This window comes from Pyrgilauda ruficollis, unplaced genomic scaffold (genome assembly GCF_017590135.1).
Source record: "Pyrgilauda ruficollis isolate IOZ18807 unplaced genomic scaffold, ASM1759013v1 scaffold1, whole genome shotgun sequence".
Lineage (NCBI taxonomy): Eukaryota > Metazoa > Chordata > Aves > Passeriformes > Passeridae > Pyrgilauda > Pyrgilauda ruficollis.
In genome coordinates this window covers 13840553-13866186 of record NW_024508100.1, presented here as the reverse complement: position 1 = coordinate 13866186, position 25634 = coordinate 13840553, and the positions used below count along the sequence as shown (strand labels likewise).

Sequence of the window (25634 nt, the reverse complement as noted above, 5' to 3'; positions counted from 1 at the left end):
TCACCCTATCTGGAGTTGCAAAAATGGTATTAATTAGTACTGTACTTTAAAATCTTCTTGTTTCCATGCACTGAAAGGCTGCACTATGAAGAATGCACACGAGAGGGCAGACATAAGGCAGGCTTCAACTCACTGCTGACTTTTGCACACCTGAATCCCTCTCTGTTGGGGTTTAAGCCCAGCTGGAAACCGAGCATCACTCAGACGCTCGCTCCACCCCCTCCTCTCCCTCTCCACCCCGGTGGAATGGGGAGGACAATCAAAGTAAAACTTGTAGGCTGAGATAAGAACAGTTTAGTAAGGGAATAATGGCAAATGATATTAATAATGATAATAAAAGACTATGATAATGTCAGACCCTTCCCAAACCCAGATCAGCCACCTGATTCCGGGTAACTCCCCCCAGTTTCTCCACCAGGCATGACGTTCTGTGGTGCGGAATATCCCTTTCATCAGTCCTGGCTATGCACCCTCCCAGTTTCTTTTGTGTACCTCCTCACTGGCAGAGCGTGAGACAAGGAAAAAGTCCCTAGTATAAACACAACTTAGCAATGCTCTAAAATATCAGTGTGTTATCAACACCACTCATTCCCAATCTAAAACACAGAACTGTAACAGCTACTGAGAAGAAATAAACTCTACCCTAGCTGAACTCAGGACACTCTGCTCTTGAAGATTTTAAAAGTCTATTTTAACTGCAGTCAAGGTATAAAAGGAGGATGTGTTTCACTACACAATTTATTGTGAATAACAATGAATGGATTTTTCCTTCCACTAATTGGTGCAAACATATTCCACATATCAGCATTGGTCAAATGGAAACAAGCAAAATGACACATCTGACTATTATTGCTTAATTTTTTTTTTTTTTAATGGAAAGTAGGTCATATTTTGAGACCTTTTTCTTTTTTGAACCTCAAAACTATTTCTCAAATACAAACATCTTTTAAAAATGAGTAATACTTTCTTTATCTCAAACAGTTTAAGCTAAATATTTTTTTTGTGCAATACACAATCATGCTCATAGCTGCCAAAATATCACTGACAATAACAATGCACAGGCAAATGTAATTCTATGTGTATGTTAACTGAGGTGAACGAAAGAGAAACCAATCTGAACAGGACATAAACTATGTTCTCTCATAAGGGAAAGAATGTAACCTTCATTTGAGGCCCTCTTTTTTGGGAATACAGTGTCCAGTACCAGTATCTGGAAGTCTTTAAATGAAGACTCTGCATCTTTATAAGCGATAGACTCTAGCTCAAACCTAAGCTATGACTACACCCAAAAAACTCTGGGCAAGGTTCTTTGCACATATTCATTCTGCAGGATGTAAGACTAAAGTAATCAAATTGAACTTCTGGCCTGAATTAAAGAATTTATGAATTTACTAATCCATGTGTTATTTTCCTCACTAACAAAATGATAGTGCTAAAGAAAAGAATGGCAAACTTCTTTTCAAGTACAGAAATATTAAGCAAATTATTGGATATGTATAGTCCAAGTGAAAAGAAACCACTGAATTCAAATCATTGAGGGAAATAAAAAAACCCAAAGTCAAAGCTTTTATCAAAAAGAAATTACTTTTTAAGTGTACCTGTATTTTATTTCAACAGTTATGAAGAAGTAATAAAAATAAATAAACTTTGGGGAAAAAAACCCAAAGATATTAAAGGAAATAAATGATGTAATTTCATAGTGTTTTTTCTGAAAACAGTTGTATGCTACTGAAGAGGTACCAATAATGAAACAAAATAGCCTCATCATTATTTTAAGCCCAAATTTTCTTCTTTTGCTGGACATTTCATCTATTCCACAACACACAAAAGACACACTCCGGTCAATGACTTGGAAAACTTAAGAGGCAGTAACTAGTCATAAAAAAAAGCCATAAACCCAGTGCAAACCCAGAAAAAATGTATCTGGTTTAAACTAACATTTTCATTATCTATCTTATTTAGCCAATATTTAATTCCATTTATCATATTAAATCAATAAATAATATCCCATATCACAGTGACTCATACTACAAAATTTTTCCAGGGGCTATAGAACAAAATAATTTGGCAGTAAAGCATTTGCAAATTAGGTTGGAAGAGGAAATTATCAAGGAAAATGGATAACTTTTTTCTAGAGCAGAGTCTGAAGAATACCACAAAATAGCAATCAAAACTAGAACAACAAATAATTAGAAGTTTGAGATATTCTCTGCTTCAAAGCCCTGCAGTAAAACTAGCCACATAATTTTTCAAAGATTTTTGGTGAGACTCCTTCAAACTACTAAAGACAGTTTAGTCTTTTTAATGATTTTCATTCTGCAGCTATTCTTTTAGTGAGTAGAGATATAAAAAAGGAAAACATTCCACTGGTTTATATATTGAGAATGATGTGCAAAATGTGTTTCTGATGATCTTAAAACAAAAGATTATATAATATACTAGTTCATACCTCTTCATAGTTTATAACCCCCTGTCTACTGCAAGTGCCAGTTAATGACTAATTAATGCCATGGTAGTCTACATAACAAATGAAAAATAAATAGGAACGAGATTTTCACATCCCAAGATGAAGACACAGTGTAAACAACAATGAAGATCATCTTTGACCATTAAATCAAGAAAAACTCTTACATGTATGTAAGAGTAAAATATCAATGTTTGAGTTGACATTCAGACAGTTTGCAACCTAGAGCATTGCCGGGGGTTATTGTGGCTAAAATGCAGGACTTGATACTTGGACTTATCAAACTTCATGGACTCTGCTCATCCATCCAACCATTCCAGGACTCTCTGCAGAGCCCTCCTGCCTTCCAACAGATCGACACACGCTCCCAGCTTAGTATCATCTGCAGATTTACTAATGGAAGACTCAATATCCATGCTGTCAATAAAGACATTGAACAGAACTGGCCCCAGCACAGAGCCCTGAGGGACACCACTGGTGACTGGCCCCAGCTGGATGCAGCACCATCCACCACCACTCTCAGGGCCCAACCATCCAGCCAGTTCCTAACCCAGCAAAGAGTGCTCCTGTCCAAGCCGTGGGCTGCAGCTTTTCCAGGAGAGTGCTGAGGGAGACAGTCAAAGGCCTTGCTGAAGTCCAAACAGAAAATATCCACAGCCTTTCCTGCATCCACCAGGTGGGTCACCTGGTCATAAAAGGAGACCAGATTGGTCAAACACAACCTACCCCTCCTGGCTGGGTCTGATACCCTGGCCATCCTGTAAGTGCTGTGTGATGACATTCAGTATAAACTGCTCCATTACCTTACCTGGTACAGAGGTCAGGCTGACTGGCCTACAATCACCAGGATCCTCCTTCCACCCTTTTTGTGAATGGACGCCATATTGGCCAGCTTCCAGCCATCTGGAACCTCACCAGTCAGCCAGGACTGTTGGTAAATGAGGGAGAGCAGCTTTGTCTGCCATCTCCCTCATCACCCTGGGATGGATCCCATCTTGTCCCATAGATTTATGAACATCCAAGCAGCTCAGCAATTCTCTGACTGCCTCCTCTTGGATAACAGGGGGACCATTCTGCTCCCTGACATCATCTACCAAGCCAGGAGGACAGTTGTCCTGAGGACAAGCCATCTTCCCACTAAAGACTAAGACAAAGAAGGCGTTAAGCACTTCTGCCATCTCCTCATCTGCAGTTACTGAGTTCCCTCCCATCCAGCAGAGAATAAAGGTTGGTCATACCCTTCCTTTTGCCATTAAAATATTTATAACGTTTTTATTATCCTTTACAAAAGTTGCAAAATTAAGTTCAAACTGAGCTTTGGCCTCTCAAATTTTTTTTCCTACATGCCCTAGCAACCCCCTTAAATACTTTCTGAGAAACCTGACCCTCCTTCCAAAGATGATACATCCACTTTTTATTCCTAAATTCCTTCAAAACCTTGTTGCCCATCCTGGCTGGACATCTGCCTCATCAACTCATCTTTGGGCACACAGGAACAGACTGTCCCTGTGCCCTCAAGATCTCTGTTCTGAAGCATGCTCACCTTTCCTGGACTCCTTTGTTTTTAAGGGCTGCTTCCCAAGGAACTGTCTGATTAATTCTCCTAAATATGCCAAAGTCTGCCCACCGGAAGACCAATGTGAAAGTCTTATTGATGTTCCTCCTCATTTCACCAAATACCGAGAACTCTATAATTTCATGATCACTGTGCCCCAAGTGACCTCCAACCACCACAGCTCTCATCAGCCCATCTTTATTTGCAAAAAACAGGTCTAACATAGTCCTTCCCTTGGTGGGCCCCACTCACCAGCTGCAACAAAAAGCTGTCCTCCACAGACTCTATAAACTTCCTGGACTGCCTCTTTTCTGCTGTATTAAGTTCCCAGCAGATGTCTGGTAGGTTAAAGTCACCTACAAGAACAAGGGCTGGTGATCCTGAAACATTCTCCAGCTGCTTATAGAATAAGTTGTCCACCTCTTCCTGGCTGGGTGGACGGTAACAGACTCCCAGTAGGATGCCAGCCTTGTTGGCCTTCCCCTTAATTCTTACCCATAGGGACTCAACTTCATCATCATTAGTTTCAATACCTATGGCATCAAAAGCCTCCCTAATATAAAGAACCACCCCTCCACCTCTTCTCCCTTTCCTGTCTCTTCTGAAGAGCTTGCAGCCATCCAGTGCAGTGCTCCAGTTATGTGAGTCATCCCACCACGTTTCCACGATAGCAACTACATCATAGCTTTGCTACTGTACCATAGCTTCTAGATCTTTCTTTCCTCCAACACCCACATTGTGTGCATTGATGCACATGCACCTCAGCTGGGCTACTGATTTCAGCCCTAACCCAGGCTTAACACCCTTGGGCCTGCTTCCAGAGAGCCCAGCTGCATCCCCTTTCCCCTTCAAACCCAGTTTAAAGCCTTGTCAATGAGTTCCACCAGTTCATGAGCTAAAATCCTTCTGCCCTTAACAGAGATATGGAGCCCATCCAGTTCCAATTCCAGGTGCCAAAAAAGTTTCCCCATGATAAAAGAACCCAAAATTCTGCCCATGACACCAACCCTTGAGCCACTTGTTGATAATGTGAGCTCTCCTGTTCCTTTCATCATTTTTTCTCTGCCATCAGAAGGACTGAGCAGAACACTACCTGTGCTCTTGCCCCATCAACCACTTGACCCATTGCCCTAAAGTCCCTTTTAATTGCCCTGACACTCCTCTTTTGAATCTCATCACTGCCAGCCTGGAGTATCAGCAGTGGGTAATAATCAGAGGGCCAAATCAGCCCAGGGAGTCTCTCAGTAATATCCTGTACCCGGGCCCCAGGGACGCAACAGACCTCCCTGTGGGATGGGTCTGGCCGTCATACAGGGCCCTCTGGCCCCACCTACTATGACCACCCTGATTTTAATGTTAGACATGGTTATCCATCTGACAGATGAAGCATAACTGGGAGGCTCACTGGGCAGATCATTTTCTTCTACATCATCTGGTTGACCCTCTTGATCCAGGACCTCATACCTATTCTGAAGTTGCACCTAGGTAGGTGATGGGGATCGAGAGGAAATTTTAAATCTGAAAGAAATTCAGATACAGGTCTTAATATTGTGTCTATTTTTAAATGAAAATGTCATAATTTTGTGAGCTTATAGTTTTAACTATTAATATTTAAATGCTGAATTATAAGCAGACATGCTTGAAGAACATGCTGAAGCAGTACTGTATATTTTTATATCTACATGGATTAAGCAGCATAAAGGACAGTTTTTTGCCTAGTTAAATTACTACCAGTTTTATGTATTCCCACGAAAGAAATTATTTCGTTTCACATAGCTCTAAACAAAACAATTAAGCAAGTCTAACAAAACAGATATGACTAATGAAATCAAAAGCACTGTGGAAATGTTAAATTTGCTTCATAACAGTTATGTTGACACTGCAATCAATTATACATTAGGAAATTCACAAATGTAATCTCCTTCTAATCATGGGCATTTGATAGGCACCAACAAAGATAATTCTTTATAAATTAACTGGATTCCTGATTCCTAGAAACAGCTTTGCAATGGGAGCAATCCTACAAATAACCATACCTGTCCCCACCTTATGCAGAATCAAAGTCTTAAATTAAAAAATATGTCAATATGCTTCTTGCAATAGGCCACTGTAAAGTAAGGGGGTATTTTAAATAGAATCCTGAATATACTTCTCATGACTTAATTTTTCTGTACACAACTTTTAATTGTTGGGGGTTATTTACTGCAAAGCTGGAAAGGGGAAAAATATGGCTGACTTAGTATTTTCCAGCTTAGTGCACTGGAAAGACATTGTGTATGGTCCTTCATAGCAGGAGTTTTTAAAGCTTGCCCTGCTTAATCTGTTTAAGTGTCCAAGATTGCTATTCAGACAAGAATGTATACGCAGTGAACAGATGTATCTGTTCCACTGTACTCTACCTTACAAAGGCAGTTCTCTCTCCAAAGACGATACAATCCCACAGGAGTATACCTCCTAGGTTTTCGAACCAAAAAATAGTTACATACCTGATATAAATAATCCTCAAACACAAAATAGTAGTCATCATTGCTTGCTGTCAGCTTTACATCCTGTAATAAAAAAATACAAGACTTTGAAGCCAAAAGACCTCTCTTCAGACTCCCATGGAGGCTAAACTTAACATGGTGATAGAAGACACTGTTTCACTTTCATTCAAGGAACTATAGTTAAGCTTAGACTCCACATTTTAAAATTAAAAAATGCTATATTAACTTGATGATTAATTATTCAGAGTTGAAACTTGAAATGGAAGCAGTCATACCCTGCTGGTTCTTTCTCACAAACCCAGTTACTCCTTCAAATGAAGATACCATTCCTTTATGACTTAACGGTTCAATGCAAATGTCATACATGAGAGACAACACAGGCACAAGGAATAAGTTCACAATAATAAGTTCACACTAATTATTTTTACACTCCTCGAAATCAAGCCATCTAGTATTTTCTTTGTTAAAAAAACCAACAGAAGATATGAGTGTGATGAGCACATAAATCACTCACTGTTTAGTGGATTACTTACTTTGTAAATCAGGTTGTCCACTAAAAGGTCGTGTTGAATCACATTTGACTTAAGCTGTTCATAATACAAGATGTCCTAAAATTAAGAATATTACCATCATCTGTCTGAGACATGACCTGAATTTATATTTAAAGTAAAAAAATTAATTTTCAGCAATTGAAAAAAAAGCATATATTCAACTGAAAAAAAAGCACTGAATAGTTATGAAGCCTCTATCATGATTTGTCCTAGTTTAAGTCCTAAGAATTGAGATTTGAAACATTATAAAATGACTTCACCTTCAGATAAGTAATAAAATGAGAATGAAGGGACTAGTTCAAACCAAAGACCCCTGTCTTCCAACCTTTGGTTCTCTCTACACCTAAATCTTTTCAATGCTCAAAATCATTATGTTTTATTTCTTTGTTACCCTCTATTTTCATGCACCTCTCCACCAATAGGTTCTGTCTTATCTTTAAGCATTAGTGAGTTGCTGCAAATATTTGACATTGAACTAGTATGAACCTGTAAACAGGTTAAATTTGTGCAAAGATTAAATGACAAATATACATAAAAAAAACTGGTGAAGAATACAAAAAACTAGGATCTGTTTTTAAACTCCAATTATTTCCTGAATGTCTACAGAACTTACACACAAGTGAAACAATGGGGAAGAATCAGAACAAACTTATCTGCTTTACTTATCCTGTCCCTTCCTTCTTAGAAAGAGCTTGCAAAGGAAAAGCAGAATTAAATATTGCACTGTCATTCCATAACTCCCAAACTCTTAAATATCTCTCTGCCATTACACCTACAACTAAATAACAACTTCTGATTGATGTGAACTAATTGATAAATTAAGTCAGCCATCCCAAAGATCCTTCCCACTTCACAAAACTATCGTGATTTCAAGGTATCTATACGGACACTACACAAATATTTGTATATTCCAAACTTCACAGATTTACTGCTGATTTCTTTGATAAATACAAGTCCAGAGTAAGGATTTGAAGAACCAGTGGGAATTAAGATGAAATCTTGCAGGGAGAGAACGGTGAATAGTACATACTTAGAAACTATTAGAATTAACATATTACTAAACTGCTAAGTTGAAATTAGGACAAAAGCTGTATTTACTAAGTACTGATGCCTCCCACAGAGAAAGTATTTACATTTTTCCTTTTGAGAAATAAAAAAGGGGAGGTATAAATATTACACTATTTCTTTAGGAAGGATCAGACATAAATATTTACTAAATGCAAAGTATCTGCAGTATGAACATAGTATTCTGTTCTTCAAAGCTATGAAGGACTACTCGAATACTCAAGTCATCATTTTAAAGCATCAATGCTGTCGTCTAATTAAGTATAACACTGCCAAATGAATAACATTTTTTTCCATCTCCAATGACTATCTATATTAAAACACAAGAAGCTAATATTAATAAAAAAAAACCAAAAAACAACTAAAACCAAAGAAACCACAAACCAAAACCAAAACCTATGGTCAGGGGTTTGGAACAAGATGATCTTTAAGGTTCCTTCCAACCCAAACTATTCTACGATTCTAAGACCAGAAGGACAAGCTGTTCACTTGAAATAAAACTCATGCAAAAAACAAGTTTAGGAAACAAATTATTAATTATTAAAAAAGGACTTGCAAATCTAACAAAATTATATCTATTCTAGGAATAAAGGTTTTAACTCCTTGCCATTCATTCTCTCTTAAGTTGTGATTGCTGTCATGCAAAATGAAGCTGGGCTTGGGAATCATGCCAGGTTTTCAGACACAACTTGGCTACAAGAGGATCTTGCCCGTGTCTCTTAGTAAGACAAGAGGCTTGTGTTTGATGCTCTATTAAAAAATTTATTCCTTAGATCTGAATCATAAACAAGATTTACTTTCAAGACACAAGACTCTCTGGTGATCCGTCTCTCACTTAGACAGTGAGGAATATTTAAATTTTTAAAATATTCCTCACTCAGCCTTTAAAAATTATTCAAGTCTTCTTTTACTATTTATTGGCTGCATTTCTTTCTCTAGATGAGAAATTCCACTACTGTCAAGTTTCAGGAGTGTCCAAAAATGTGTTACATTTTTTATGTTATTTAAAATTTTTTTGGTTATAAAACAAAAATCTTACCATTTTCATCTGATTCAATATTTCTTCTTTGTCTGCCGAATTTTCATGTAACATTGATTTGTAAACTTTTTCTCTTTCAAAAATATGTTGCATTTTTATATAGACTGCAGCTTTTCTAAAAATTATATACTTTTATACCACACCTCCAAATATACTTATCTTTCTAGACTGAAATTAAGTACACTTCAGGACTGCAGTGAGAAGCCTTCTTGACCTTACAGAGCCACATCCCAAAACATTCATATTGTATCCACTTGAGAGCATAAGGGAGCTCTGAAAGGAGCTCATGGGCAAGAGGAAACAGCTCAGCAGAACCCAGCAAAGCTACTTTAAGCAGAAACTGGATATTCACCTTCTCTGAAATAAAGGTTTGTATTACTCAGCAATCTCTGTGCCAGCACAGTCCACCTGTGTTCTGTCATGAAATCCCTGGCACTAGAGCTACACTCTCACTGATGAACTGTTGGCAGGTCATGACCCATTTTTAGTCACCCTCACCATGCGATTGCAGTATTGCACTTGCTTCTCAATCTAACAAGGACAAAACAAATACCTAATCAGATTACATAAAGAGAAAACAGACAAAAGAGTTAAAGGAAGACCCTCCCAGTGAATTCTTGAAGAAGGTCCTAAGCTTATTCTCCTTTTGCCAGAGATCTGTGAAATCTACTTGTAAAGTACATCCTTCCGCAGTCAATGATGACAGACTGTTACTGTAACTGGGTTTTCTGCTGTTTGAATGATACAGTGGGGACCTTTGGCTACTGATCGTAATCTCAAAAACCTTCTGATAAGGCAGATATACATAATGTCCCATTATGAACTTACCACCTCACCTATTTATTAAGTTTTTAAACTTTGGAAACTACATTCTGTAATACCTATAGCAAAGTAAAGCATTACTGATTTTTCCATGCTGGAATTTTCAGAATTAAGATTTTCCACCTACTAACTCAAAAAACTTAGAGGGGAAGGAAAAAGCCTGTCAGATAATGAACAAACTTCTTTCCTGAGCACTGTTTCAGTAGCATGCAGAGACTAAACAATTCTGTAACACTGTGAATAGAAGGAAAAAAAATTAAACAGATTCTCAGTAAGTGTGTGCCATCCATTTCATTCAATGAGACAAGACATCCCACAGGAAATAACTGTGATTCTGTGATTCAAGACCATATGATTAAAATATATATACAGCAAATTGGACTGTTTACACAGACAATATTAACTGTGACACTGTTCACCTTCAAATGTTTGCCTTTGCAACCTTAAAAAGGCTCTTTTAACACAGTTCCTCTAAAGTGTACCATTACAAATGAAAACTGAGAAACAATTCATTGTCAGGCAATGTGTTTTAAACATTTCCAAATAATCCTGCATACTGAGCTCACAGTTTATCATTTTTATTACTACAATGCTAGATTGTTAGTATCATTCCTTGCTTGGCTGCATATTAGCTTTATGCAGAGGCTGAGCTTTACTGAATAAAATTGTCCAAACAACAATATTGGATGCTAGGACACACAGTGTTGCCCATACCAAACCCTCATAATGTTTCACATCAAAGAAAGGAAATTCACAGTTCATGTGATTTAGAGATTCATACAGCTATAAATGTAATAGAACCTAAATTGCAAATCAGAAATATTACAGCAAGGAATGTCTGCAGACAACTCAACTCCAGCACAGAAACTGTTCACAAGAGGTAGAGAAAAGAAGTGTTAGATAAATCCATAAAGTCTCTATGAAATTCAGCAGATCATAAAACAGCTACATGTATATGGATACTGCTTTGCTATACTTCACAAAAAATAAAGCCATGTATTCATTCCGTGCAAGAAGAACAACTCAGGGTGTTAGCATTTTGGCAGTAGTCACATCTTATTTCTGTGTAAGAAACATCAGTTAATGGAGTGCTTAAACTGAACCATGGCTACTCAGCTTATAACACAGCTGTGGTAATCCACGTGCTGATCCATGGGCAGCCTGCTAGGTCTCATTCAGAAAACGGATCTTTTAAATGCATGTACTCAAAGTCCATAAAACAACTTCAACTTAGAACCCAGGATAAAAATGCTATGCAAAAATAGTCTTGGAAGAGAGATTATGACAGCTGTTACATTAGAAGAACAGTTTCAGTTTTGCATGAAGAAACACATTTACATGCACTTACCTCACAGCTTAAATTATTTTCTTCAACATAGTGTATCTTGTCCCAGCTTGATGATCTCTGTTTTCTACGGGGACTGAGGGTGCATTTTGTATTTCACAGTTTTTCAATCCTTTATTTCAATAATCTCAAAGCAGTAGACTAATTTCCCAATCTGCATCACTTTATCTGCTCTTACCATTTTGTCTCAATATTATGATTACCATTTTCTAGCCACTTGCCCTCATCTTTCTAGTGTTCCTTCAGCGTCACCATAAAGTACTGTCTCACCACTAATTCCTTGTACACAATCCACTCAGTTCAGTCTCAAGGCTCTGGATCTGGCAGAATGTCTCTGAAATGAAAATTTCTACTGCACTCAGTCTCAGAATAATGTACATGTTTAAAATCGTTTATTTTTCTTCTGCATCTATAGCTGACAAGTATCATTTGCTAAGTGTGTAAAAAATTATCACAAGGTAAATTATTATGTACTTATAAAAGCCTCACATCAAAGTTTCCCCAATTATGCAAAGACCTTAAAGAGTGATTTAACCTTTTAAGGTGTATTAAATATAATAACTATTGCATGGCTTCAGATACTGCAAAAATTTCGTTGTTGAGGACTTGCATCAAATATAAGGTACAATGAAAAACTGTTGCAGTACAAGGGAACATAGAAACAACCCACATCTTACTAGCTCCTCTCTAAGTCTTTGTGATTGTACCTATGCAGAGTATATGCCATAATAGATAAAGCAGTTTATAAGTAAGTGCATATGATGACAGGGTCAAACAATCAGGAAAAACATATAACACATCTTTTTATAAAACTTAGCAAAGATATGAGCGGTTCAGTCTTCTTCCCAGGTATTTTTTCTTGTCCCTTCTAAAAAAATCAGTATCATATAGGAAAATCTCAGGAGTCAGTCAGATCAATTTAATAATTTGTTTTACAGTATTTTGCTCACATATCTACTAAAAATTAGGAAGAGTGGCAAAGACTTCACCACAGCACAGAGCTTTTTAAATCACAAAATGTTTATCAGTTTCTGTGACAACTCAGTAAAGCATTTCTATTTTGGAAAAAACATCACTAGAAGATATGTGCTTGCACTTTTGTGTTCTCACCTAGTCTTCACATCTTACTTTCCCTTCACTACTTACCTCTGGCTGGTTAGAAATGTTAAGAATGAGGGCCCACAGATCAGCTCGGAGTGCTGTTGGACATCCCTGACGAACATACTGCTGAGCTGCAGCACTATCTTGCTCTGCTAAAACTGTAAGAAACAAAGCAGATAAAGAGTTGATGTAGTGTAAGACTTCTATCAAATACCTTCATTTTTAACTTTAAAAAGTGGCTTACCATGCTGTGAGCATTAGCGCATGGGAAAATACTGAAAAGATCTCGTTTCCACACTGCAATTTTTAACTAATTCCTTAGGAAACAAGGCAATTGGTATTAATCAGCAAGGCTGTACTACATTTTGTCATAAAACATCACTTAGTATGTACACATGACTATATCAAGGCTAGTCGCAGCTACTAAGCTGGCATCACGCAGAACAAGCAGCCATATATAGCCACAAAATACTCCTGATTTAACTATGAGTGGTATCTCAGTTCAAATACGAGATTGCCACTAATTCTGGCTTTTTTGTCTTCTTTCTTTCCATGTTATCTATATGAGTATCTTCACAGATAACTGTGGGGTCAGAATTTTCCATTCCAGAGTGTACTGTCATGTTCTCTCATTACTGGTGTATTTACTCTAGAGGATAAAGACCTCAAAAGATGTTGGTTTGCCTTCATATTGACATAAAACAAATACTCTACTGCTGACAGGTTTGCTTATTTGGGTCACAGTTGTGAAGCTTTAGGCTACTCTATCACAAGGGCCTCATGCTGAATACAGTACTCTATATACCATAGAACAGATTATCTCATTCACTAGTTAAAGGAAGGATGAGGTTTGGAATTAAATATCCATCTAATTGATTTTTCTTTCCTTTCCTTTTTGCTTAAATACTGAATAAACCAGCTCACCAAATTTTTGTTTAACTTGCAGAGCTCTAACACAGACATTTCTGTGATCCTTTGTTCCTGCATGAAGATGGCAAAAAAACCCCATTCCTACATTCCCCACAGAACTTCAGAAATACTGTGATTCATCTTGGTGTCCATGAGTATTTACCTTATTTTTCTTACTGATATAGAAAATATTAAGAAGTAGTTTTGGTATATACAAGATGGGTTTTACTAAACACCATAAAATAAAATCCTCAGACTTGGCAATACATCTAATATAAAAGCAAAATCAATACCACAGTGGCAAACAAAGTCATAACTAACACTTGTTAGAGCATGCAGCAGGACTCCCACTGAATGGAAAAGGATTTTGTTTTTTGGTCAAGGCACTTAAATGTTTACAAAATTTTTAGTCTTTGAATATAGGAAAAGCTAAGGCATTCCCTAGAATAGAGCTGCTTGGTATAGACAATATGACATATATATGTATATATGTTTGTGTATATATATATATATATATATATATATATATATATATATGTGACGAATATGAATGACAATGTGGAGTTGAATGAATGGCTCCAGAAAATATAGTTTATTTGGAAGAATGGGAAAAAAACAGAGAGGTGGACAGTACCTAATGAGGTGCTCTCAGATTAGAAAATTGATAGTGCAGGACAGAAAGATTACAACAAAAGAAGTAAGAAAGAAAGAGAGAAAGATCATTGTTTTGTTACTGCAACAAAAAAATTAGGATGAAGTACTTTTGGGACAGTATCCTGCCAATTTTTTCCTTTGATGCTAACATTCAAAAGGAATCAGAAGAGACAATAATGAGTAAACATTGGTGTATTTCAACCATTCATTGTATGCTTCTTCTATAAGCAAACTTAAACTATTAAATTATTACTTCTTTCAACTTCTCCTTCCTTTTGTAGGTTATTTCTTAACCTACAAAAACAATCCTGGAACTTTTCAGAAAAAGCAGTATAAAGAGACAAGTAAGTGAATATTCCATAGTGGCTAATATGGAATACTAATACTAATTGCTAATACTGCAATATTCTGCAATTGCAACTGATTATTAAAACGACTATTCTGACACAAAGGCATAGATCCCATTACAATAGTGAGATTTTTGTGTGCAGAGAAGCGACTGCACATAATTTTGATTTTAAACTGAAATTCAGTAGTGGAATAAGTTAAGTTGCCACCAAAAAGATGTCTATGTGCTTTCTATTTTGTTTTTATTGAAATACCTGTGGAGCTTTTTATCTGGTATCTACTGGTAGACGGCAAATGTTTGGATTTCTGTCCCTGTCTAAATGATAACAGTATTAGTGATTGCCTGTCTAAATTATAATGGTATTACTGATAATGCTTTGTGCTAGTCTGAGTTCTTAAAATTCTAAGAGGTGCATGCAAATACAAATTTACTAAATGCATTCTTAACTACTCACAGTTTATTACAGAAAAAAACAGATCCATACCTTTCTGCCCAACACATACATGTTCATTTTCAAAGAACTCTAGAAAATAAAAACACAGAAAAGCATAGCAAAAAATAAGTGAAAAAGACATCCCAGCTGATAACATATTCAATATTTTTAAGACACATAATTACATTCAGTTCCTATTTCCTGCTAACATCACTAAAAGCTAACCTGCATCAGAGTTAAAGTTCTTTTTCAAAAACTAATTTTGTGTTTCAAAAACACAAATATCAAAGCACCACTATACTACATGATTTTCAACTAGGCAAGTTTCCATTTAAAAAGAAAAATCTTGTGATACGATAGTGATTTCCATTTTTATGTGGAAAGACCATTTTAAAACCCCTTCCTACAGCAATAGATGCATACATGGAAAATCAACAGAGATTATAAATTATTTAAATTACTGAATATTAATATACGGATATGTCCTGTAATATTTTAACAACAGTTATCTTAAATGTTTGTATGTATATTTGTATGTATGTGTGTATATATATATATATATAAAAATACACCTATCTGTTAGCTGGATTAATATTTACTAATAATTTCTGTATTTCTGGAAAGAGGCAATGTGGTTCTCTAGATCCTGAAGTGTTCAAACATATTGAAATTAATGCATTCTCTACTTAAGGTGATGACTTTAAAACTTCTCCAAATCTGACTCTTCATATATGCAATGTTTTCTATTATTAGCTGTATTTTACTATTAGCTGTATTTTACTATGTAAATCACTACAATCATAGTTACAGAACAAATATTTATAGTTTATTATGGGAAAAATACACTTTTTTTTTTAATAATTTCAAAGGATTCTACTCATTAGTGTTCTGTTTGAATGACTGGAGCATGGCATTAGCTTACCAGGAGGCACTTGTGCTGAATCATCGATACCTAGCTGTCCTATGTTTAAGCCTAGTTCACTAAATTCTTCTTTCTGTAAAGGAACAGAACAAAGTAATTAATATGTTTCATTCTCTAAATCACTTGAGATTTCTTCTGAAAGGCTTAATACGAATATTTTCTGAACCAAATTAAGTTCTTCTAAATGCATACATTTGAAATAGAATCTCACATCAATCCTTACTCTAGTTATAGCTATAAGCCCCAGTTTGCATGTCAAGTATGAGCTACACCTGGATGCAGTGAAGTGGTGAATGAAAGATTGGGTTAAGGACCTCTAATTCCCATCTCTTTTCCAACCCAGGTGAAGGTTTTTCTACTAGCATATAATCTGCAAGAGCCTCATCAGTGAAGCATTTAGAAAAACTCTCCTATATAACACACTAGTACTCAAACATTTCTTTTCATTTACAACCTTACAATGAGGGGATTTAAAATTATGTTGAGAAGAAAGTCAGAAGCTAACTCATTGTCAGGCTACTGATCTTGTACAGAATCTGCAGAATTGAGATGTGCTACAAATTTGAAATTTCTTGTACAGAAGGAAAATTATTAAGTGAACAACATGTACAGAAATGTATTTTTGGCACAAATTAAACCTGTGTGGCATAAAATGAAAACTTCTCTACTGGCAGAAATTTTACTGTTTATGTTTTCTTTTTCATTAAAAATATTTTTTCACAGAAATTCTTTATGCTCTGTATTTTACCTACATCTTTAGATTGATTTTCACTTTGAAAAGGAAAAATTTATTATGATACTAGTATTTGTTTTTATTAGTTAGAATAATTTTCATTAGAAAAAAAAAAAAAAACCTCTTACAGAAACCTCTTATACGAAAAAAAAATATACTTACCAATTCTGGAATATCTTTAACCTTTAAGGGAACCTGAATTAGTCCCAGATGATTTCTGAAACTAGGCTGCTCTCCATTTTCATAATTTGGGTTTCGAAGATTCATCAGTACCTTAAAAATTGTAGCTCTGTTATTTCTTGCTTACATTCAGAACTCTTCTCAACATTATCAGCATTACAAACAGTACATTCAGCATAACATCTTTTCCCGCAACTTATATATATAAATACACAAATGATCAAATTATATCTCAACATTTTCAAAATCAAAAAGTATTGACATTTTTAAGGAAGCTAACATAGTCTACTTTGAAAAGTCAGCTCAATAAAAAAGCAGAAATAATTTTTAATATACACAATTAAGTGCTGGCTACATAGTAAAGTCTTGACTAAAATTTACTTCCTCATTTAAGCTATACCAACAACATATTTGTGATGGCTACAGTATCCAGGATATTCTTCAGCATTACTTTTCTCTGAAAGAATTTTCATCCATCTTCTTACAAAGGCAATTGTAAAGAGCTTCCAATAAAAGTGCTACATGATTTGCTATTAAAATAATTCTTTACTAAATAACAGTATATCCAAATATCTTCTTTCATATAAGAAAAATAAATTACAGAATTGAAAACTTAAAGCAAATATAATTTAAAGGACAAGGAATCATCTCAAGGTAAGTAACTGTGATCTATTAAGGAATTTACAGTCTCTTACATACTGTTATTCCAAGGTATAGATTTTGATATGACGTTGAACTGTAAAGATTCTTTTTAACATGAATTTCCAGCTCTTATGAAATTCTCTCATAACACTGTACCTCTACAGTTCTCACTCTTGTAAGTATTCTAATACCATATAATCACTGTCAGACTTGTTAATTTAAAGAAACTGCAAACTCTGGAAAGAAAACAGCATAAAAGAGAGTGCTCATGAGGGTCACTGAATAAAGCTAAAAAAAACGACAGATTTATTTACAGATTCCAGATTAAAAACACACCACAGCTGTTATTACAATGATGGAAAACAAAATAAATAAAACATTTTCAACATTATTTTGATTAACTGAACAAAAGGAGTTATATGTAATAAGCACTGTTTTACTATGATGTTCTGTGCTTGAGTCATAGAAAATTATGAATAATACTGACATTTAAGGCTTTAAAGATTCCACAGTCACCAATTTTTTAATGGTCCAGTTTGATTACAAACAAAAGCCATGAAATTCCACACAGCCCTGTTTCATGTTTGATTTTTTAAAACCTTCCTAGATGACCTCCAATTACATACAAGTCTGCAATCTACTATCAAACAGACTATTAGCTTCATATATTGTGATTTATGAGCTTAATATATTGGAATTGAAAATGTAAACTTGTATTACAAAATCACTTGAGAATTGCTCTCCAAGGAAAAAAAGTTGGGCCTAGACTATGCTTTAGAGAAGTTTATCACAGGTTCAATTTAAAACTGCAGTTAAAAAAAAAAAAAGGACAATAGTGTTTTGTTTTGTAAACCACACATGGATTCGTAAAAATCATGCCAAATTTCACTTGCTACAAATAAAAACTAGTATGAAATAAACTTAGCAATTATTTTTCCCACTTCATATAAAAGACTATAATGGATACAAGCCAATGGCTGAGTATTGTTTCATAGAGGCTTACCTCAAGAAAATCTTTAGGTGCATAAACAGGCCGGAAAAGACTTAGATCTGAAGTAAGATTTCAATGACAGTATGTTAAAACCAAAAAATCAAAAACACATGTGCCATATTTATAACACAATCTAGCAATTTAAATAACAGATAAGAGCAAAGATCAAAATAAAATCATCACAAATATCATGCCAACAACTACCACATATTCTGTCATGCTTATGCTATTGATAATTGCCTTATTTTGTTAAGCCATAGATAAATGAAGAGGAGAGTGTTCTTCAAGGTCCCTTCCAGACCAAACCATTCTATGATTCTATGAAGAGAAGCTTTTACTTAATCCTCATAAGTGTTTAGACTGAATCACTCTTAGACATAGGAAAGGTATGATTTTTCAAAAGCGGGGTATTTTTTAACCACTTAGATTGTTGAATTACACATACTGCTGTCAAATGAAAACTGGAGAGCAGTAGTAAAAAATCCATGAGAAGTGTTTGCCATCAGAGAGGTGGTAGTGTGATACAAACCAGCACCTCTACAAAATCCATTTTAAGGAACTTGGCTATGAACTAGCACGAATTAGCCTTGCTTTCTCCAAGTAAAATATCACTGATTATTCTGTGCAAGAGTTATTTTTATCTTTTGTCAGGAAAACATCTGAGCTTAATTATCCATAGTTCTGAACATTTTCTGTTAGCGTGAGTTTACAATAAGAGATGCTGTTTCCTAGTTGAATAAATCTCTAAAGCACTGGAATATGACACAATAACTAACCTCTCAGTAATGATTCAACGCTAGTATAATAACTTGAAACAAAATAACAAGGAAATAAGTATTTATTTATGCATAATGACACATTACCAATGAAAGAAAGAGCTAAATCAATTTGCCTTGAAGAGATTAGATTAACCTTTGACTGGTAACTAAGATGTGCATCCTGCCTTTCTATGTACAAAAATTTAATGCATGTAAATTTAGTTGACCTTACCTGGCTCATCAGTTCCCATTTCATTCCATTTATTAAGCAGCTCTTTTTGTTCATTTGCAGGCCTCTGAAATACATAAAAAGTGTATCTTCTTTTTTTAACAGAATAAATAAAAACATGCTTATTCAAATATGTATTCATTTCAACTATACATTAATACAATGTTTTACAAAAGAGCAATACAAACTTATTTGCTAACAAATTATCCCTAGCCTGAAGGTACATTACACTGCAGAAAACCCAGGTTTCAGTTCCCAGAAGGAAAGAAGCCCATTAAATAGTTTCAGGTGCTTAGTAATGAATTTAGGACATTTAGTTCTCAATTTTGTGTTACTGAAGATTTCCTGCCCATTCCATAGAGCTGCCCATTCCAGAGAGCAAATTCCTGTCCTTGGCAGTCATGAAAACGAAATGTAGCAGCATTCTTTAGCTCATGATGAACCATAGAGGTTCTGCCACCTATCACAGAGGTAAAACAGGGGAATGAACAAAACATTCTAATGTTAGTCCCTACTTTCATTATCTTTAAAATTAAAGCCTCTATATTAATTAAAAAAAAAAAAAAAACCCAAAAAAAAAAAAAAAAAAAAACAAAACAAAAAAAAAAACAAAAACAAACCAAAACAGCCAGACCAGAATGAATGACAAACAAAATCAGCAATGTACAAATATCTCTCTCTCCTCATGTACCAGTTCAACTACAGCCCTCTGTGCACACAAAGCACATCTGTATTGCACACAGGTTGCACAAGTTATACAGTTGAGTCTGCACACAAAATACTCTGTTAAGAGCAATGAACACAGTAATCAGCTTTCCAACATGCTGCTCCCTCAAGAGGATAACTACTGCAACAGCAACGAGGAAAATCTACCTGGAAGCTTCATCTTCCAAGCTGAGCTGACACATTCATTGTCACCACCTCTGAAAATTATTCTGCATTAAAATTATTTACATACTGAACCTGCAGCTCTTGATAACCATGTCTAAAATGAAAATTACATTACAAGTGTGCAAGATGAGGCTTAATTTCAGAGAAAATGTCAGTTTGAAAACAGAAAATTAACAATACATTACCTTCTGTGCTAGTGGGATATTAAGTTCTGTGCACATGCTGTTCAGACTTTTCAGAATTCGCTTCTCCCAGCTCCCCTAAAATACACACAGAAGATAAATTATAAGGAATTTATTTTTCCCAAAAACTGAATTTACTATGCAATAACAAGCTGTTTTTTGAAGTCAGATATACATAAAAGGATAGCAAGTCACTGACTGACATCTGCAAACATATGAAGGGAATATTTACATGCTTCTTTATATGGAAACAATAGATCAAACAGATTTCATTCTTTACAACACAAAAAAGAACCAGAAAATTTAGTTGTTCATATTGCAGATTTTTTAAAAAGCATTTCTTTCACAATTACTGAGTTTTATATCTATTTAATGATCAAGCTTCTTTATAGATCAACATTTAACAAATTTTTCAAACAATTCTAATAGGTCAATCAACTGTGCATAGCAAACACCTTCTCCACTTTGGGGTCTGAAGAGACTGGCAGTCTTTCTCCACAAAAAGTATCTTAGATGTTGTCAGAAATTAAGGAAAGTTAGAAATCTGCTATTCTGTAATGCTTAAAAAAACAGTTCTTCTAACACAATGTTCAGGAAATAGCTGTCTAATCAGAAAAAACAGAGGTAGACAATATCTCAGTGACCAGTGGACAGCTTAAAAAGCAACCAGATTCTTCTGACAACTGCATTAGGCTTCAATAGTGCCTACTCCATGGCTAACTCCTATGAAGTTAATGCCAGCTAGTAATTACTTCTTTGTCAATGGACTTGGTACTTTGCTACTGTGATTACAGTACCGCTGGTGGGTGTTATACTTAATTTAGTTTTCTGTGGATGACAAGCCAGACCTTGATCATATGAATGCAAAGACTCCTCTAAATTTAATTTAGTTCTATTTATTGCTTGTAATTTGCTCTAGACACAAATTTTACAACAGTTAGTTACTGTTGAACCATGCTCCTCAAAGTTCTGTCCAAAAGAGGCTGCAGTTTATTAGACAGGAAGCAAATGAAGGGAAGGGAAGGACAGTTAAAAAAAAATTAAATCTTGTCTATAATTGTTTCATTTTAGCTTTCACTTACAAGATCATTTACAAGATCCTCTCATACCTTTTTCCATCAAAAACTTGCTATCTTTCACCAGAAATTTTTCCTCACAATCGAGTCATCCCTTCACTTTCTTTTGTATAAACAAAACAGATCTAAGGTCTGAATGTAAGGTATGTTTTCCAAATTGCATACTTTTTATCATACTCTGTATGATAAAAGTATTTTTCTTTAACTGTATTCCCATATTTAAATTACTTTCAAATGCTGCAATTACACAATACTATGCCACAAACTGGTTCATGTCTCATGAATCAGTAGTATTGAGCATTTACTATTTTGCTAAGAAGTGAGGTTTTGTTGCTGGAGAAATAAGGAGTGAGAGAACATGAAGATTACTAGGCTATATAGGATAAGAAAGTGGAAATGGAGAATACGCAGGTAGTAGTAGTAAAAACCAAGTTAAAGGTAAAGCCTTTTTTGGCAAAAGTGTCGTCTAGATCAGATGGCCCAGCCTCCTGTCCATCCAAATCCTAAGTGTCCAATGTTGTGTCTCTAAGGAGATTACTCCAATGGCTGATTGTTCCCTATGTGAAAATTTCTCCTCTTCTGTTCAATCAGAATACCCCCAGGAGTAAGTTGTACCCATTACTTCTCATCTTTTCCATGTGACTTGTAAAAAGGAGTCTCCATTTTCTCTGTAGTCACTCTTTAAATACTGGAACAAGGTCTCCCCTAAGCCTCCAGTTCTCAAGGCTGAACAAACCCAGCTCCCTCAGCCTTTCCTCACATGTCAGGCTTCCCAGTTCTTTGTGGCCCTTCTCTGGACCCTCTCCAGTCTGTCTACATCCTTTATTGTACAGTGGGGACCAAACCTGAACACAGTACTCCAGATGTGACCTGACAAGTGTTAAGTACTTCTTTGTCTCTGCTGGTGATGTCCACATTGATGCAGCCCAGCATCCAACAGGCAACAGCCTTTGATGCAGCAGCACACTGTCCACTCATATGGAGCTTGCTATCCTTCAGATTCATTTCCTTCAAGCTGCTCCCCAGCCATGTAGATTCAAGGCTGTGCTGCACTCTGGATTATATTTTCCCACACGCCAGACCTTACATTTGTGTTTTTACATCATAAGTGTCTTGTCAGCCCCCTATTCCAGCATATCCAAGTTTTTCTGCACAGTGACTCTCCCTTCTGATGCAGCCACTTCTCCACTTGGTTTGGTACCACTGGCACCATCACTTCATGATACCATGAAAATTAAGGGAGGACAGGTGGAAGGGGCATAGGGAAGGGAATAGCAGAGATGTACCTAAAGATATGAAAGCTACAAAAGAAGAAGAGACAGATGGCAGCTTTGCAAGACCAAGAACCATCTAATTCCAAAGAGCAATGGAGGTCAACACACTTGGTTTGACTTAAAACTGCCATACCAGACACTAATCCACTTATTGCACTGGGGATGCAACATGTTGGTAATAAACCACTTATACACAGTCACAAACTGTGACATAATTCATCTTTCAAGACCCAATAAAAGATATTCAAATAAATGCAAAAAAGACAAAACCAAAGGGAGGGTTATACAGCCTTTCCAAGCAAGATACCTCTCCAGGACAGCAGGTACATGAACTGAGTAGAAACAGAATGCACTGCTCTTGACTGAAATAAAAAGCAAAGGGAGAAGTCATCATTTTATTGATGGGAACAATACATTTAACAGGATGATTCCTCTAGTCTTACAAAGAAATTCAGCACTAAGAATACACACTATTAGGACTGCTATGGTTACAATTATTCAGTAAAATAGCCAAAACTGAGAAAGGTATTACTGCAATTTGGAAACAATTTCATAGCATCACAGAATGGTATCCAACACCTAAAGAGCACACCTGAAGGGAGGGAGAAGGATTGTTAAAAACGGCATGTAGTGATAGAAAAAGGGGAAATGGATTTAAACTGAAAGGGTAGTTTACATGAGACAGGAGGAAGAAATTCTTTACTGTGAGGGTGGTGACACACTGAACAGGTTGCCCAGAGAAGTTGTGGATACCCCATGCCTGAAAGTGTTCAAGGACAGGTTGGATGAGGCTCTGAGCAACCTGATCTAGTGGGAAGTATCCTTGCAAGGGAAGGTTGAAACCAGGTCTTTAAGGTCCCTTCCAATCCCAACCATTCTATCATCCTATGACTTACAGCATTACTACTCATTGCCATTAATGCTCTATCCTTTCTTGAAACCTGGTTTGGTTTTTTTTTTTGAGGTAGGAAAAGAAATTAATATAAAAACTTCAGTCTGCCATCTATGAGAAAACAGAACCAATGTGAGGAGAAAAAGGGTTAACTATGAACATTTTAGTACCTACTCCAGAAAAAATACTAATATTGCTTTAATCACTGACTCAAAGTCATTCCAGTAACTATCAGAGATGGTTTTCTGGGAGTAGTACCCTTATTTCCAGAATTCTGAAGTAGAACAAAATTAATTAAGATAGAAAAGGATAAAGAAATTGTCAGCAAACTTATAACAATGGAAACAGCATCTTAAATGGTGACTGTATCTAATAAAAATAGAATATGACAAATATGACTTATATGCAGAACATTTTTATATGGGGACAAATTTTGATGATAGCACCAAAGTATTTTTTCCAACTGCTGTGATGCTAAATAAAACAAAGTAAAAATTTAAAAAATCTACCTACAAATAAAAAAACCCCAGTCTATACTGTCAAAACATTAGATTTTCAATACCTGTGGAAGTAAATCATTTTCACTTTTATCTCTCTCCCAAAAGGTATTAGCAATCTGTACACTTGTATTTTAGCTACTTCCAAATATTTTAAACAAACAAAATCACTGAAACACTGACTTTGTAAGCTTTTCACATTGTTTATTTAATCAAAAAGATTAACAAAACAAAACCTAGTTGTGATTCAATTGCTCTGATGATGCTTGTTTTCTTACAGGCATTTATCTACAGTGATAAATCTGTGTCACCTTGAAAATCAAACACTTGCATGTATCTCAGTGGCTTCAGAAAAGATAATGTTGGTTCTCTACCTGTGTATTTTTTATTATTTCACAACTACCCTAATTTACCAGTATTTCTCTATGGAAAGGGTTTACAAGTCTTTATCAAAGAGCTGTATTTCAAGAAAGGGTTTGAAAGAGCATCTACTGATTTGGCTGGGACAGAGTTATCCTTCTTCACGGTAGTTTTATGGTGCTCTCTTTTGGACTTGTGACCAAAAGGATGTTGATAAAACACCAATGTTTTAGCTACTGCTGAGAAGTTCAAGATCTTCTGTAATTCTTCCCCAATGGCAAGGAAGAATTGGGAGTGCTGGGAGTGCACAAGAATTTGGGAGGAGACTGAGCTGGGACAGCTGACCCCCAGTGAGCAATGGGATATTCCAGACCATACAACATCATGTTTCAAATAAAGAAGCTGGGACAAAAGTTGCCTGGTGATGGAAAGTAATGAATGTATTCCTATTTTACTTCGTTGACATGTAGCTTTTGCTTTGCCAATTAAACTCTTTGTAACATGATTTCTCACTTTTGCCCTTTTGATTCTCTCCTACTTCCCTGGGGAAAGTGAGTGACGGGCTGAGCTGCCTACCAGGGTTAACCCACCTGGAGGACATGGATGACTAACACTTTTTGGAATAGGGAATCAAATTTTGAAACCAGCAAAGACAGGACTTCTCCCGCTCAGTTTTAAACTACTGGTTTAACAGGCCTTTCTACATACAGCTAAAAACACTGCAAGTATGACATACACTTTTGTAAAATAATAACCCATGAAACTGGTTCAGACAAACATGCATATAGATATATCTCTCTGGTTTTTGCATTAATAAACTAGTAATTTTTTTCAGGCAGCAAATTGTGGCATTACATTTCACACCACACAAGAAAAATTTATTAAAGCAATCCTTAGCCCCAAATCCTAAAGACTGAAACCCAGGACAGAGAGATAAGACTTAGGGGAATAAACAACAGTATGATTGCAAAGGTAACACAATTTGTTGAGTATTTTGTAAAAAAATGCTGCAATGTATTTCTAGGCACAGCAGAGTTAAATACACCTTTATCCCTACCTCAGATGTTTTTGTTAGACCTTACTCTTGAAGCTTGTTTTTTCTTTTTACATTCACATTTTTATGTTGATTTTTTTTCGTTTATTTCAAATGGCATATATTGGCAAAAAATTAAACAAGCAAAAGTATTTTTTCCTGACACCAAAAATCCTCGTTTAATCTTTACAGTCCAGTTTC

At 35.7% G+C, this 25634-nt stretch overlaps 1 protein-coding gene across 1 annotated transcript in view; it reads right to left on the bottom strand.

The window, feature by feature from the left end:
* TBC1D19 (TBC1 domain family member 19) overlaps positions 1–25634 on the bottom strand; it is a 48881-nt gene that overhangs the window by 11198 nt on the left and 12049 nt on the right. Inside the window, exons 5-13 of the mRNA XM_041478323.1 lie at positions 20305–20379; positions 19232–19295; positions 18254–18300; positions 16591–16701; positions 15696–15768; positions 14825–14863; positions 12474–12586; positions 7039–7113; positions 6506–6568 (exon numbers count right to left, since the gene is read on the bottom strand). Coding sequence (XP_041334257.1) covers positions 6506–6568; positions 7039–7113; positions 12474–12586; positions 14825–14863; positions 15696–15768; positions 16591–16701; positions 18254–18300; positions 19232–19295; positions 20305–20379 — 660 coding nt within the window. The remainder of the gene's footprint in view (positions 1–6505; positions 6569–7038; positions 7114–12473; positions 12587–14824; positions 14864–15695; positions 15769–16590; positions 16702–18253; positions 18301–19231; positions 19296–20304; positions 20380–25634) is intronic.